At 44.6% G+C, this 16,243-nt stretch overlaps 1 protein-coding gene across 1 annotated transcript in view; it reads left to right on the top strand.

Moving 5' to 3' along the window:
- The window catches only part of ANK3 (ankyrin 3), a 329,557-nt gene that overhangs the window by 211,885 nt on the left and 101,429 nt on the right, over positions 1-16,243 (top strand). Inside the window, 1 exon segment of the mRNA XM_060126942.1 lies at positions 15,710-15,833. Within this exon segment, the coding sequence (XP_059982925.1) occupies positions 15,710-15,833 (124 nt within the window).

Raw genomic sequence — 16,243 nt, 5'->3', positions numbered from 1 at the left:
TTGTAAATTCCTATAAAATGTATTTTGTCAATTAAAAAAATGTACAATACTGTTATTTTAGCTTGCAGGATTCTAGTGGATTGGGTTATAGTAATACATTTAAAGAACTATAGATGGGACATAATGAGAACTGGAATTAAGCCATGGAAAGTAAAAACCCAAAAGGCAGCTCTGTGAAATAGGACTCCACTGAACAGGTTTACGAAATAACTGGGTGACACAACCCTTGCTGGGAAGAATTATTTAATTCTTAGCGTCTTACAATTCTGATAGGACTATAGAAGCTCTTTCAGGATCAAATGTAGACACTAAATATTAAAAGAAAAAAGTAAGAGTCTAAGTACACTTAGATATAACTGTCAGTTAGGTATACCACAGTCTACCAGATTGTGAAGTTTCCTATTAAAGGAAATCCAAAAATCTGGAAACCAGATTCCAGTATCCATCAAGGAGCACAGAAGGGGTTAATGAAGCAGAATAAATCTGTCTGACCCAGGAAAAAACTAATTATGTTGTACTAAGATTGCTATCCACTGGTCCTTTGGAATTGGAGCGGTAGAAATCTAAAGGCCTGAGCCTCTCAGAATTTAAATTCTTCATCAAAATCTGTATATTTTTCTTAAAGAGTGAGATTCTTACTTTATATAGTGGGTCAAAATCTTCGGATACATTATTTATAAAAACGTATTTTAAAAATTCTAAAAAAATTAAAATTGTCAGTAGGTATAGGTTTGAGATATAATAAAGCACTAACGTTTCATCAGATATCTTGAGAGAGTCAAGCTCACCTCAGCTTTGTACCCAAATCCGTGCCTAATGGAAGCCCCAGCAAAGTGAAATCCACAGATTTTAGAGAACTCAAAGGGCAGGTTAGGAACCTGTAGTCCAAGCTCTCCATTATCCTGATGAGAAAGTAAAGCCCAAATAAATGTTGAGTGACTTACCCAACCAGGTTAGTGGCAGAGTGGGACAAGAAGACAGATGTGAAAGTCTGTGGAATTAGGTCACCTCTTTCATAGCTACTTGAACGTGACCTGTGTTCTTATATATAGAACCCAAGGGTGAATTTTTTTTATTGGGGGAAATGTCCTATAGGACCTCTTCTCACCGAATGCTTTGGACTATCCTGATCTTCTGGTCATCATAATAAATAAATCGGACTATTATGTTTTTAGCTTTACGGATCTGGAAAGAAGCCTTGGAGATTACCTTGCCTCCAGGTCCTCCAAGGGAGCAGTGACTGTTACGCAGAATATGTCGTTCACCTGAAATTTTATCATTTTACAAATACCTGTTAAATCCTAACATCCAGCCAACCTTTTGCCTGATATCTCTCTGCTTACAATTGACCTTTCAAACAGACATTACATAGTTGCGTGCTACTCTCGGCATAAAGTCAAAATGAAATACCAGACGCAGAGACCTAATCTTAGTCTCTGGTGTATCCCCAGAACCTAGTACAGGACCTTGCACACAGCAGCTCTTCAATATGTGTTTGCACAGCTGCGTCCAGGAGGAGGGAGACTGAAAGGAAAGGATAGTCTTGCAGGTTTCTGAGAACAGGCAAGATGGAGAGAATTTGCTTCCTTGCTCCCTTTTCCTGCCTTTATACCCCTTCTCACTGAGACAGCCCTAGGCTACGTATTGACTCGATAAACAGCTTTCTAATGACTCTCCCAAGGGGTGTCTGCATCTCAAAGAATAGTTGGTGAATTTAAAAGAATTTCCAGCTCGGGCTTCCCTGATGGCGCAGTGGTTGAGAGTCCACCTGCCGATGCGGGGGACACAGGTGCCCCAGTCCAGGAAGATCCCACATGCCGCGGAGCGGCTGGGCCCGTGAGCCATGGCCGCTGAGCCTGCGCGTCCGGAGCCTGTGCTCCGCAACGGGAGAGGCCATGGCAGTGAGAGGCCCGCGTACCGCAAAAAAAAAAAAAAAAAAAAAAAAGAGGAAGAGGAGTGCCAGAGGATATGGAGAGAGAGTGGTGAACAATGGAGAGAGAAACCAGACGAGTGAGTTCCAGCAGACGCCCTGGGAGAAACTTGCCTGGGAAGGTCCAGTCAGATGAGCACAGGCCATTTGGGAATCCCTGCTGACCTCAGCAACTGCCACGTCCAGGACTTCGTGGATTCAGACCCAGAATAAGTAGCTCTCATGTAGTGTATTTTTTCTCCTCAAGAAGCTGTGACAGATGAGCAGCTGTAGCAGCCTGTGGCACGAGGGGGAACAGGAATTGTTGAAGAGCTGTCAGGGAATTAGCATGTTTATTGACTAAGGTCAATAGGTGGTTTCTTCATTTGCCCAAAACAGGTTGTAATTTTGTTTTTTTAATAAATTTATTTATTTTTGGCTGCATTGGGTCCTCGTTGCTGCGCGCGGGCTTTTCTCTAGTTGCGGCATGCGGGCTTCTCATTGTGGTGGCTTCTCTTGTGGAGCACGGGCTCTGAGACACGTGGGCTACAGTAGCTGTGACACACGGGCTCAGTAGTTGTGGTGCACAGGCTTCGTTGGTCCGCGGCATGTGGGACTTTACCGGACCCGGGCTCAAACCCATGTCCCCTGTATCGGCAGGTGGATTCTCAACCACTGCGCCACCAGCGAAGCCCAACAAGTTGTAATTTTGAATAAAATTTCCCCCACACCCCCAGTTCTTTTAGTCCCTGCCCATCTACCCAGGACGTTTGACCTGCTTCATGGGGAAGTGGGATCTCACCTGGCCACCCGTACCCCCGCCCCCGACACTGGGATTCTTACTACAGAGAAAGAAGAGAGTGGAGGGTGACACCACGGAACATCAGCACCGAAAATGATTGGCCGGGGGCAGGCAGGATGGTGGGCAGAGGGTCTGGAACAGGAGGGGTTAGAGAACCAAGGGAAGATGTGAACACGTGGGAAGGGGTGGTCCGAGCGCCTGGGCCAGAAGTGCACTGAGGATGAGAGTTGACAACAGGCCTGGCCTGTCTTTACCTTGTATGTGCACACCCTGTAGGTAGAGGTAGGAGACAGAAAACAAACCAATAACAGGTGCTTGTTGCCCTGCATGGTGAAAAGCAGTTTGCGTGGGGCTTCCGTGGTGGCGCAGTGGTTAAGAATCCGCCTGCCAGTGCAGGGGACGCGGGTTCGAGCCCTGGTCCAGAAAGATCCGACATGCCACGGAGCAACTAAGCCCGTGCACCACAACTACTGAGCCTGTGCTCTAGAGCCCACACGCCACAACTACTGAAGCCCGCGCACCTAGAGCCCGCGAGCTGCAACTGCTGAGCCCACGTGTCACAACTACTGAAAACCATGTGCCTAGAGCCCGTGCTCTGCAACAAGAGAAGCCACCGCAATGAGAAGCCCGCGCACCGCAATGAAGAGTAGCCCCTGCTCGCCGCATCTAGAGAAAGCCCACGCGCAGCAACAAAGACCCAATGCAGCCCCCCGAAAATAAATAAATAAATTTTTTAAAAAAAAAAAAAAAAGCACTTTGGGTGTAAGAGAAGGAAGAGGCCAGATCCTTGCGCACAACAGGCACATGATGCGGGCACTGCTTTATACCTGGGGGCAGTGAGCGTCTTCCTGTTTTGCGCACACGGTCCTCATACACCCAGGTAATGAAGAGCCAAGACCAGTGAGCTCTGGATGTGGGGTTGAGTCTAGACAAATAGCTGAGAAAGACTGAACAGAAGGAACCAAAGGGCATGACACGGCCACTTTGAATATAGCAACCGAATTTCTCTGTACATAAGAACCATTTTAGTGCCTGATTTCACAGGGCTAGTTTGTGGCTAGTAATTTATTCATTTTCTAGTCTTCTTTAAAAGGGGCATAGGTTTTAGGTAATGAGAACAGTGCAAGTAACTTTTCCACCTGCATTCCATCTCTCTTCTTCGGTGTCTGTTTGACCAAGTCAGTATAACATCTAATCTTACTTAGGTGACTGAGGGTAATTTCTGGATTAGGGTTAAGGAGTACTGATAAAAATAGGAAAAAATTACAGTGTCTGTCCCAACACTGTCTTTTTCTGGCTCTTTACAGGAAAGACACAGAATTCTTTTTCCTTTCTGGGATGGGTTTGTTTATTAAACCAACCAAGATCACAGGGGACGTTTTTCATTGCTACATCTGGAAAGGTTCCAACACTGAGTCATGCGTGCTTACTTTAGAAACTATATCTAGCCTGGATTAAGGAATAGTAAACTGCAATACAGTTTTTAAAAAGAGGTACATCTAGCCACAAAGAACAGAATAATGTTTAAGAGGAAAGAGTCAAATTGACTTTGTACTCTTAAAAAAAAAAAAAAAATCATCCCGAGCAGAAAAGAGTCATTTGTTCTGTGGGATAACGGCTACATGTTCTTGTCGTTGCTTAAGAGATGTGCAAACTTTGCCATTTAAGTCTGATTCCTTTTTGACCATCTATGAAGCCAGGATCTTACCGGCACTTGGAGTTAGGGAAATAAAGAAAGAAGACAGTGGGTGACCCTCCCGTGAGAGATACACGAATCCCTTAAAATGATACGCACTTCTTTTTTTGGGGGGGTGCATTTTGGGTCTTCATTGCTGCGCATGAGCTCTCTCTAGTTGCTGCGAGCAGGGGCTACTCTTTGTTGCGGTGTGCGGGCTTCTCATTGCGGTGGCCTCTCTTGTTGCAGAGCCCAGGCTCCAGTAGTTGTGCCCGTGGGCTCAGTAGTTGTGGCGCGCAGGCTCAGTAGTTGTGGTGTACGGGCTTCGTTGCTCCGCGGCATGTGGGATCTTCCCGGACCAGGGCTCGAACCCGTGTCCCCTGCATCGGCAGGTGGATTCTTAACCACTGCGCCACCAGGGAAGCCCGACACGCACTTCTTAAGACCACCTATGTCACCCATTGCTCATCTAACCATTGTCTCAACTTACCCCATTGCTCTCACATCTTTTGAGAAGGAAAGCAAGAAAACAGTATATTCTAGAACTTACTTTCTGTTTTGAAAGGACAACCACTGCTGCCAGAGATGCTGGAAAACAAAAGGTTGAAGCAAAAGACCCAGCATCTGCTCCTTCCTGACGGAGGAGGCAGCTGGGGAGGGGAGGGGGCAGGAGAGAGAGCTCACTGCATTCTCTACCTTGGGCTTGGGCAGCCTCGCCCTGAGCCTCCTTCCATCCCAGAAGATAATGGAGTCCCAAGCATCCACTGGTCCTCCAGCCTGACCCAGAAGTGCCTGTGCCACACACTGGGACCTCGGGAAGTGGGTGGCATAGCCCCTCCACTGTCGACACGCCATCTCCTTCCTTTTATCAGCCTCTCAGGATGTGCACAGGAGTCCTTGCAAACTGCAAAACGAAAAGTGAAATGCATGAGCATCTGGAATCTAAGTAACTTTTCCCTTATTTATTGTGTGACTCTAGGTTAGAATTAGACTTTTAGAACTAAAGTTTGGGAATTCCCTGGCGGTCCAGTAGTTAAGACTCTGTGCTTCCACTGCAGGGGGCATGGGTTCGGTCCCTGGTCCAGGAACTAAGATCCCACAAGCCACGCGGTGAAACCAAAAAAAAAGAAAAGAAGGAACTAAAGTTTGAGTGGGTCAGCATCCTCATACTATCATATTCCTCTTCCCTCTTACTCTTTTTGTTTGCTTGTTTGTTTTTTGCGGTACGCGGGCCTCCCACTGTTGTGGCCTCTCCCGTTGTGGAGCACAGGCTCCGGACGCACAGGCTCAGTGGCCATGGCTCACGGGCCCAGCCGCTCCGCGGCATGTGGGATCTTCCCGGACCGGGGCACGAACCCGCGTCCCCTGCATCGGCAGGCGGACTCCCAACCACTGCGCCACCAGGGAAGCCCCTCCCTCTTACTCTTGCTTCCTTGCTCTTCTGACAATGCAGATATCGGAAGATGGAGGGAAAAGACATGAGCAAATAGAGTCATTTGGATTCTTCATGATGAAAACTTACTGTCTAAACATTAGGGGAGCTAGACATAAAGTTTTGAATTTATGGAAAAGATTTTCTCTTCAAAATTATCCGAATTTTTATGTTCCTTATTTGAACCTTCCAAAAAATAAAATAGGCTGAGTCTTATTTGCCTTTATTTGTCTCTAAACGTGTTAATAATACCGTGGAGTTGCTGAGATGATGAAAAGAAATAATATACACATAAAGCACTTAGAACAGTGACCAGCGTACAGTAGATGCTCGAAAAATGGCTGTCCTTCCTTTTCCTTAATCAGATGGATACGACTGTCTATGTATCCTGTTTCCTGCTCTAGGATTAGAATTAGGCCAGGACAGCACGAGAGGAAGAGAGAGCGCTTTGAGTATTTAAGTCTTCAGTTAAAACAAAAACGAAAGCCATGTGGGTCGACAAAGTCATTGCATTGCCCCCCACTCATGGGGGGGGTGCTTGTCACTCGGATGGCAATGGTTAGTCTATAATCCAATTTCAAGCGCCCTAAAAATCCAACCCAACCAGCCCATTTCCTACAAGTCAGTTGCCTGTAACTTCAGTAAAGCCGGCTGCTCGCTGGTCTCCAGCATTCCCGTTCTGTCCCTCTGGGCTGCATCCTGTGGCCTGGGATGGCCAACTTCCCGTTTCCACCCCTCTCTCCCTGCCTGTACTCACACACTCTCCGTTCAGCATCCGCCACGTCTACAGTCCCATGTGCTGCCCTCTTCCTTTGTGTTCTTGTAATACTTTGTAACCACGCACACACCTTCTGTCCTGGTGGCGAGGTGGGGAAGCGCCTGGTCTCTGCAACCCGACTGCGTGGGTTCTAATCCAGGCTCCTCCGCTAACCAGATGTGTGAGTTTTGACAAATAACTCTGAATCTGTTTCTTCATCTATAAACTGGAAATACTAGTACTTGCTTCCCAGGGTTGCGGATTAAGCGAGACGTGCGTGTAAAGTGCTCAGTTAGCAAGCACAGCGTGTAGCACATACAAGGCATGATCTCAGTAGGAACCAGCAGCATTAGGAGTACAGTATTTGTATCATGGTTTGTGTCCTGGTGTCAGCTTCTTTACTAGAGGCTAAATGCCTCAAAGGCAGTAGTTGGCTTTACTCCTAACATAGGTCCTAGCCCAGCGCTCCACTGTCTACCGTCTCAAAGTAGTTACACAGTAGAGCAGGTCACCTGGGGACTTGTTACCCATGCAGAATCCAGGGCCTACCCTAGACCTGTGGAATCAGCATCTGCATTTTCACAAGGTCCCCAGCTGATAAAATACATCCCTTGAAATTTGAGAAACACTGCACTCATTCCTTCAATTCACTTGCTGAGCTGGTACTTTAATTATACTCATAATAGCCACTAGAAAACAGACACTGAATGCTATAGAATCAGTACTGCCATTAGATCACTGTCATTTGTAAGGACCTTTGAGACCAGTGGTTCTCAAAGTGTGGTCCCTGGACCAGCAACATCGGATTCACTTGGGAACTTGTCAGAAATGCGAGTTTTCAGGTGATTCTAATGCATCCTCCAGGTTGGGAACCACTGCTTTAGAACCCTGGGAAGCTACCAGAAGTACCACATTAATATTGTGCATCCCCTTCTTCCTGCCTTGTTTCATTTCATTTCTTCTCTTCCATGTCTTAAAGAGACAAGTAAGGTCAAATGTCGTACGTATCGTTTCCTCTTTGCCGGATACTTGCTGGTGCACATACACATCTTAATGTCTACCTGGCAGACTGACATTTGTCAAAATACCTTTTCTGGTGTATGGAACACACAGATGACTTATCTGCAGTCCCTGTATTTTGTTTTATTTTGTTAATTTTATTCATTGTTTGAATAGGTGATAGACGCACATGGTATAAAATTCCCAAGGTACAAGAGTTTACGGTGAAAAGTAAGTCTCCCTCCTTCTTGCTCCAGTAATAGAGTTCCTTTCTCCAACAGCAATTACTGACCTTTCATCTCACACATTTATTGAGCACCTAATATGTGCCAGGCATTGTTCTGGGCACTGGATATGGAAGGAGAAGACGAAAACCCGTGCCTCCATGGAGCTGATATTTTGGTTACTGATTTCTTATTGTATTTGTTCAATAGCGTAGAGTTTGGCAGTAGTTAAAAGTAGGGCTCTGTAGTCAAACCAACTAATTTGGAATCCAATTTTCCCCATGTTCTTAAGTAATCTTAGCTGTTTATTCTACCACTGTGAACTGGGTTTTCTTTATCTTGAAATGGAGATAACAATTCTATTCTATAAGGTTGTTGTGAGAATTACTTGAGATAATACTTATAAAGCACCAAACAGTGCCTAGAACATAGTAAATGCTCAATAAATATAGATGTTGATTATAATGATGTGATCTCATTCTACTATTCTATAATGTAGACTAGAAATGGCTAAAGGATTTATTTTCCCAGTAGCTTACATTTCCTCTCTTTGCTATGTGATGATCAAAAAACACACTTTTTTCAGAACAAGCACAGTAAATTTGTCTTCTCAATTCTGATCATTAACTGCTTCTCAGTTAGGCTGTTTACTGAGTTCTATGAAGTAATCAACTCCTAATCAATCACTAGAGCATAGAGACTGTGTTCCTGTATTCTTTTTAATCTAGCTTTTTAAAAAATCCCATGTAATTTGGAGATTTTCTACTATCATTTCATTGGGGGGTGTTTTGTACCATTATTTTCAGCTTCATAATGTTACAAAGTACATTCCTTGGGGAGATTCTGCATTTTGCATCAGAGGGATTAAACACTTCTGAGCAAAGTTTCTGACAATATAATTTGATATAGTTACGTTAAGGAATATTCTTTGTGATTCTAGTCTCCAGCCAGATGGGAAATCAACTTTCAACCGCTGGAAAAGCAACAAAAGTATTCCTCGGTAGTGGTTTTAAGATGGAAAAGAATAGAAGAAAATTACATGCAAAAAAAAAAAGAAAGAGAAGAAAAGAACTCCTAGGGCATGAAAACACTTAAATAATAAGACAAGAACTGTTTCATTTATTCACCGTGAAAAATCATTAGCGGGTATAATGAAAGATTGCAAGGAAGTTGGGTTAGGTATATTCCCCCATGTACTGATTCTGGACCAGTGAGTTGAATTCTAAAAGGGAATGAGGCACAGCTACGTGACCAACCACAGTCCTGATAACCATTTAATATATTCTCTTTCTCTCCTTTGTCCCTGATTCTATTTGGTATTATTTCCTCGTAGACAGAGTGTATGAATCTTTGGAGGATTGACTGTAGTACAGGAAACCTGTTCTCTGAACCTAGTCATCATAGGACTGGGAGGAAGGGGTAGCTGCAAAATTGAAGTGAAATGCCTCTGAACAGCTTTTATTATTTGGGGAATGGTGAGATCAAGGTAGACTTGGGGTGTTTGGGTTTTTCTTTTTTTTTTTTTTTTGCGGTACGCGGGCCTCTCACTGCTGTGGCCTCTCCCGTTGCGGAGCACAGGCTCCGGACGCGCAGGCTCAGCGGCCATGGCTCACGGGCCCAGCCGCTCCGCGGCCTGTGGGATCCTCCCGGACCGGGGCACGAACCCGTGTCCCCTGCATCGGCAGGCGGACTCCCAACCACTGCGCCACCAGGGCAGCCCTGGGTTTTTCTTTAAGCATTTTCCAGCCTCTGGTATTTTATTGTCAGAAATGGATTAGTAAAAACATCAGTGCTCATAATTTTGAAAGGTGTAAAGTCCCTTCCGTATGGGTGAGGCCTCCTCTGGTGGCACTCACCCGTGTGCTTCCCCCAGACTTTGTCTACACTAATCGTAGAACGCACTGCAGAGCTCACTCTAATTGATTAGGGGTGCATTAGGCACCCTGTCTGTGACCACTTTGCCTTACCTTTGGACCTTGTTATTTTTCATTCCCCTCTGTTCCCACTACTTATTACCTCTGAGCTCAGTGGTTTAATTTATTATCATCGTCTCTCGTGGTTGTGTGAGTTAACAGGGCTCAACTGGGCTCTAGACAGCCTTCAGGAGTTTGCAGTCAGACGGTAGCTAAGGTGGGAGTCACATGGCCAGACGTTCAATGTGACGTCATCGTTCGAGGGTCTGTCACCTCGGCCGGGATGGCTGGAACAGCTGAGAGCTGACTGGCATCTCTCTCCACATGGCTACCTTGACTTTCTTTACACCTTTACACGAGGTGGCCTCATGGTCGTCAAATTTCTTGCTTTGGGATTAACTTCCCCTTTGGAACAAGTACTCCAAAGAGACTCAGGCAGAAACTGCAAGGTATCCTTGAACTCAAAGTCCAAAGTCACGTAACATCACTTCCCCTGCATTTTAGTGTTCAAAGATTGAGCCAGTTCAGATTTAAACAAGGGCAGTACACAGGCATGGATACAAGGAGAGTTGGTTCACTGGATGAGGTAGAGAGGGCATTTTTAAACACTAGCTACCACACCTTCTTTGCTAGAAAATAGTCAGATTTATCTTCAACACAACGGTTATGCCACTGCGCCAAACGCTTCTAGGAAACACAAACCCACACGAGTATTTAGTAAGTGAAAATTTGTGGGTTCTGGTAATACATATATTGTAACTAAATATATCTGATATTGTATGAGTGTTGTTCATTCATAGAAATATTACTTTTGTTATATTACAAATATAATTATTTGTACCTGTTGGTCAGAAGCTGTTACTAATGAAAATACTTTGGGATTATAGAATGGATTAGAGGCAGTTAACAAGATACTCAATAGAGTTCATCTTATTCCTTTCTAATCTTTGGTATATTAGTGTGTCGTACTATACGATAATTATAGAATATTTTGTTTATTGAAATGAGAGTTAGTTGTATTAATATTGTTCCTCCATTCATTCAATCAACAGGTATTTGTTGAGTATCTATGATGAACCTGGCCCTGTGTTAGGCAATGCAGAGCAGGGAGGCTTGGTGCTATGGTTAGATTTTGCCCCAAGCAGTATCAATAGTAGCATTTTAAATGCTAACTATATGAGTTCATGCATTCAGATGTTTGAACACTAAAGAAAGCTGTGTTACTGAATACTACTAACAGTTAGTGCTGACTAAACCCTTTCTTTGTGCATTATTTCATTTAATCCCCCCAAGAGGTCTTAGGATAGAGGCAGAGTTGTTATCCCAGTTTGGTAGAGGTTGAAACTATGACTCAGAGTAAACAGTATCCCAGAGTTCACCTAATCAGTAAGTGATGAAGCTTGAAGTTGAATCCAGGCACCACCTACTATGCAAAATTGCATTAAAATAAGACCATTGCCTTTACCTCTAAATTCCGTGCCTTGTAAGAAATGTTTTCATCATTCTAAAATGGTAAATGCATAATTACTTAATTACTATTACTTAATAGTCATAAGACTACTTTAATCTTTGGCCAAATATATTAACACCTCCCAACCCCATCCCAACTCTGGGCTTCTTTTGGTTTCATAGAGACCATTTCTGAAGTCTAAGAAGGATATGTAGAGAAAGAATAGAAACTTAATTTTATTGAAATTTTACTGTATACCAGTCGTCGAGCTTGGCATGCCAAATGAATACGAAGTTGCTGTGGCATGTAGATGGGAAAAAAAAGCGAAACCACCAACCTCTTTAATAAAAGCAATCATGAATTCCAAAGATACTGATGGGGCACTTACAATATGGCAGGTACAGGAAAACCTGGGTTCTGGTTTTGGGGTTCTCATCTCACTCTTCCATGGGAGGGACCAAGCAGGTGTTTTTCCCGCCAATACACTCTGATAAGGGAAGCCCACATGAGGGACACCGAACTTAGGATGGTGAGTGGAGGATGGGAGGTGTTCTAGAAAGAGTCCAAGACTGGAGAAACTACTCAGGAGAAGAAGAGGGGTAAAGATTCCATCAGGGGAGTACACCCTATGTAGTGGTTCAAAGTCTAAAGAGTTTCAGGAATTCTAGGGACTGAAAGAATTATATGTAACAGAAGGGCAGGATGGGTGTGTAGGAGTGGCCGGAGAGAAGCTGGCCAAGAAGTCATGAGGAAGGAACCTTTCTTTGCAGGTCTTGTTAGGAAGCTTGAATGAGCGAGCACCATTGAATCAGGCTTTGCTAAGTAGTTTGGATTTTTCTTTTCTTTTCTTTTTTTTCATTCATATATTTGATTGAGGCATCGCATCTGTGTTTTTTTTTGTTTTTTGTTTTTAGATGTTGGGGGTAGGAGTTTATTAATTAATTAATTTATTTTTGCTGTGTTGGGTCTTCGTTTCTGTGTGAGGGCTTTCTCTAGTTGTGGCAAGCGGGGGCCACTCTTCATCGCTGTGTGCGGGACTCTCACTGTCGCGGCCTCTTTTGTTGCGGAGCACAGGCTCCAGACGCGCAGGCTCAGTAGTTGTGGCTCACGGGCCTAGTTGCTCCGCGGCATGTGGGATCCTCCCAGACCAGGGCTCGAACCGGTGTCCCCTGCATTAGCAGGCAGATTCTCAACCACTGTGCCACCAGGGAAGCCCGGATTTTTCTTTTCTTTTCTTTGGCCGGACCATGTGGCATGCGGGATCTTAGTTCCCCGACCAGGGATCAAACCCGTGCCCCCTGCAGTGGAAGCACAGAGTCTTAACCACTGGACGCCAGGGAAGTCCCAGTAGTTTGGATTTTAAGTGCACTTGTGGAAAACAGATTGACCTTCAGACATTTTCTCCATGTCACCCATGACTTCCCCTTCCATTCTTTAAAGAGTTGGAAATGATTCTTTTTGTTTATATTATTATTGGGGGGAATATTTTTCCATATGTACCAGGCAGTATAAATGGCTTCCCTTCACTTTCTGGGTATTTTCAGTGTTGATTATAGCCGGGCGGATCAAATTAAAGCACCAGGTGTCGTATCGTCTGAATATTAGATGAGTCATTATTTATGCATTGATCCAGGAACCACAAATCTGTACCCCACCTCCTCAGTTCTACAGATTCACATTTCTGTATATTTAGGTAACAGTCGAAGAGATAGATGCAATATATGCAAAAGTGCTGCAGACCACTTCCTTCAAGATCATGTCCAAACCCTTGACCCTTTCTAGGCCGACGCTCCAGCTCTTCTGAGAAAAAGCAATTGAAATTGCCTCTCCTGTGTACCCAGATGGAGGATGCAGAAGTCCGGCTAGCTTTTCCCTCCACTGCCAACAAAAACAGGGTGGAACAGCTGGGAAGGGAGGCCAGGAGCCCCAGAGAGAGGGAAGCAGCGGAACAGCGCAGTGACAGAAGCGCCTCCTTGGCCGCCTGCAGCCCCTCACAGCCAAGACCTCCCCAGCCAACCCCGGTTCCTCCTCCTCTCCCCCTCGCCAGGGACCCCTCAAGGAGGGAGGACCAGTTAGTGACTTTAATCGCATCAGAGAGTTGAAAGAGCTTGTGCTGAAGTTAAAACAATATCCACTCCGTTTTCCCAGCTTGTCTCCCTTCTCCTTTCCCGCAGCTCTGGATCAAAAGCAGCGGTGATGGGCTCGTTCTCCAGGGCTTCTGGGAGAGTTCTGAGGATCCCGGCCGCTTCCCTCTGCCCCACAGTTTCCCAACCTCAACCCGAGGGCAGGTCTGCCCTCCCTCCCTCCCTCCCTCCCTCCCTTCCTCCCTCTCTCTCTTTTTTTTTCCCCTCCTTCCACCTGACAGGGACCATAAATAACCCAGGCTCCCAGCTGAGAACAAAGTTAAAGTTTGCCTGGAGCTCCCTGCCACTCCCTGCCTGGGCCGCTTCTTTGTTTTCTTCTCCTGTTTTTCCTCTCTACCTGGGTTGGCCGTTTCTTCCTTCAGGTTGGAGAAGAGTCGCCTCCTAATTAAATGCAGTGGCTCACTCGCCGGCCCTCCCTAGATTTCAGGCTGCCTCGGCTACCCGGTTAGGCAACGGGCATCGGTATCAAATTACCGAAAGTCTACACTGGAGCAGTCCTCATATTAACATACAAATAACTCAGGGGCTTGCATTTATGTCACCATTCGATCCTGCTAGAGGCTTGCCAGAGGAGTTTTTAATCCAATCAGAAGGAGTTTTAAAAGGATGTCTGCGGAATGATCAAAAAGGATCTTGATCTCAATGAAATGTAGCCAGATTTGGGGTTTGGTTTTTTTTTTTTTTTCATCTAAAATATTGAAAATCTTTGAACACTGATGGGCAGGAAAAGATGTGTAATTCTTCAGTTGCTGGCGAGGAGACGAAGATGCTGAGAGGAACTTGGAGGAAGTGGTGAAGACAGTGGATCCAACCCAGGGACTGGTTTGGGCTGATTTGGAGGTAGAGTCCAAATCACTGCTTCAGGGATTCCTGGAAACATCAGGAAAACATTTGATCAGCCCAGCCCGGTGGAAATGGCTTTGCCACAGAGTAAGATCTTTCTTTAAGTCGTACTTGGTGTGTGCTGTTTTTGTTTCCTATGTAGTGAGTGTGCAAGCAGCCCAGCTGTAAATAGTTACTGAAAATAATCTCTTGGTACCGGGTAGCCGGGTAGCTATGGAAAGTTGATCTGTTTGGTTTTTACACTGGCGAAAACAGTAGTTGCTATTGGATTTTTAGACTTGATTGGTAGCTTAAAAGCTGAGCTCTTGTGGTTTCCCGAGTTTAAATGAATGGAAATTATAAACAGTGCTGAATGAAGGACTGGAAAATAGAGCTGGAGTGGGTGAAATCGCTTACCTTTGAGAAAACATAACATGTACTCCTTTGAAATCTGGCTCGGCCAGCCAAGCTTGTATCCAGTAGAACAAGAGTCAGAAAAAGGAGATAGGGTTTGCCTGTTTGTGAAAGGAACTTTTCCACAGCCCGTGCTGCATTTTGAGAAGGATGGGAAATGTCCCAGAGGGCAAAAGGCATCTGGAAAACCTGCCCTGTCACCCCTGGAATGTGGTTTATTCCCGTGTGAGGTCATGTTGTACGTGTGTAGCTAGTAAAAGTATTTTAGGCAATTAACTCTTTGTATAGGTGGTTCAAGAGCAATTTATTTCATCCTTCTTTACAACTACTGAAGCCCCCATTTGATCTCTATTGAAGGTAGAGCTGCTTTCCAAGCAGGGTTCAAGCACTGGGGCAGCTGGACTGAGTTGTTAATTTGATAGATTTCGAAACAGTTCAAAATGGATGTGTTTCAAGGTTCCCCAGTTGAGCAGTTGTAGTTTCAGATTAAATAACTTGCTAGTTTTTTACATAAACCCCAAATTGAAATCCTGGGTGTGAGAAGAACATTTAAAATAAAGTCGGTTCCCTTCCCACATACAATTTGCAGAACAGTAATGAAGAGATGCCTCTTATTTTGCAATCCAGGTCCATTCAAACAAGCTGCCCTCATCATGGTTGGGCCAGGAAAACTCTAGCTGACAGAAGAGATCAACCTTTCTAGTCAGCTGGGGCTTGAGGCAGGGAGGAAGGAGATACAGAAATGGTTTAAAATTGGTACCTAATGCCAGGAGCTCTTTCTGCTGCTTAAATTCACTATTTTTTTTTAACATCTTTATTGGAGTATAATTGCTTTACAATGGTGTGTTAGTTTCTGCTTTATAACAAAGTGAATCAGCTATACATATACATATATCCCTATATCGCCTCCCTCTTGCGTCTCCCTCCCACCCTCCGTATCCCACCCCTCTAGGTGGTCACAATAAATTCACTATTGAAGTGATGAACTAACCTCTACCTATATTTTTTCCTTCTAATGGCAGTTTCAAATATTATCCGGGGGGGATGAGGGGAAATGAACATGAGAGAAATGGGTGATTGGCCAATGACCGGAGGAACAGGTTTCTCCCCAACAGACACATTTTCAAAAGGGAAGCTTCTGATTTGGGCTTGCTTTGTGCATCCGCAGGTGAAGATGCAATGACAGGCGACACGGACAAGTATCTTGGGCCACAAGACCTTAAGGAATTGGGCGATGATTCTCTGCCCGCAGAGGGCTACATGGGCTTTAGTCTGGGGGCCCGCTCTGCCAGGTATTTTATCGTTGCTCTTTTCTCACAGTTAATTTAAAACAACCATGATGTGTCATAAACCGAAATCATTTTCATTTTTCACATTATCCCCAAGTTTGCTCTTTGGATAAGGATGTGAATTTGGTGAAATGTACACATGCTCTGCTGTCTTCTTTTGTGGTTTTCAGTCCTTAATTTTATGCAATTGAATGTGTTAATCGTTTGTTCTTTTTTTCCCCACGTGGCAGTAGTGCTTCAAGCATAATAGCAAAAGAGCTCACTGGCAAAACGGAGAGAACCAATCTAGGTCACATGTTTTAAAATTAAGTTTTGTTCCATAGTGAAAGAAAGATCCTCTTTTCCAATAAGTAAGAAATATTGTGTTGATTGTTCACTCTTCTCTCTTCGTGACTGAAAGAACAATTTATGAT

Source organism: Lagenorhynchus albirostris, chromosome 16 (genome assembly GCF_949774975.1).
Source record: "Lagenorhynchus albirostris chromosome 16, mLagAlb1.1, whole genome shotgun sequence".
NCBI classification, from domain to species: Eukaryota; Metazoa; Chordata; class Mammalia; order Artiodactyla; family Delphinidae; genus Lagenorhynchus; species Lagenorhynchus albirostris.
This window is presented reverse-complemented; position numbering and strand designations above follow the sequence as displayed.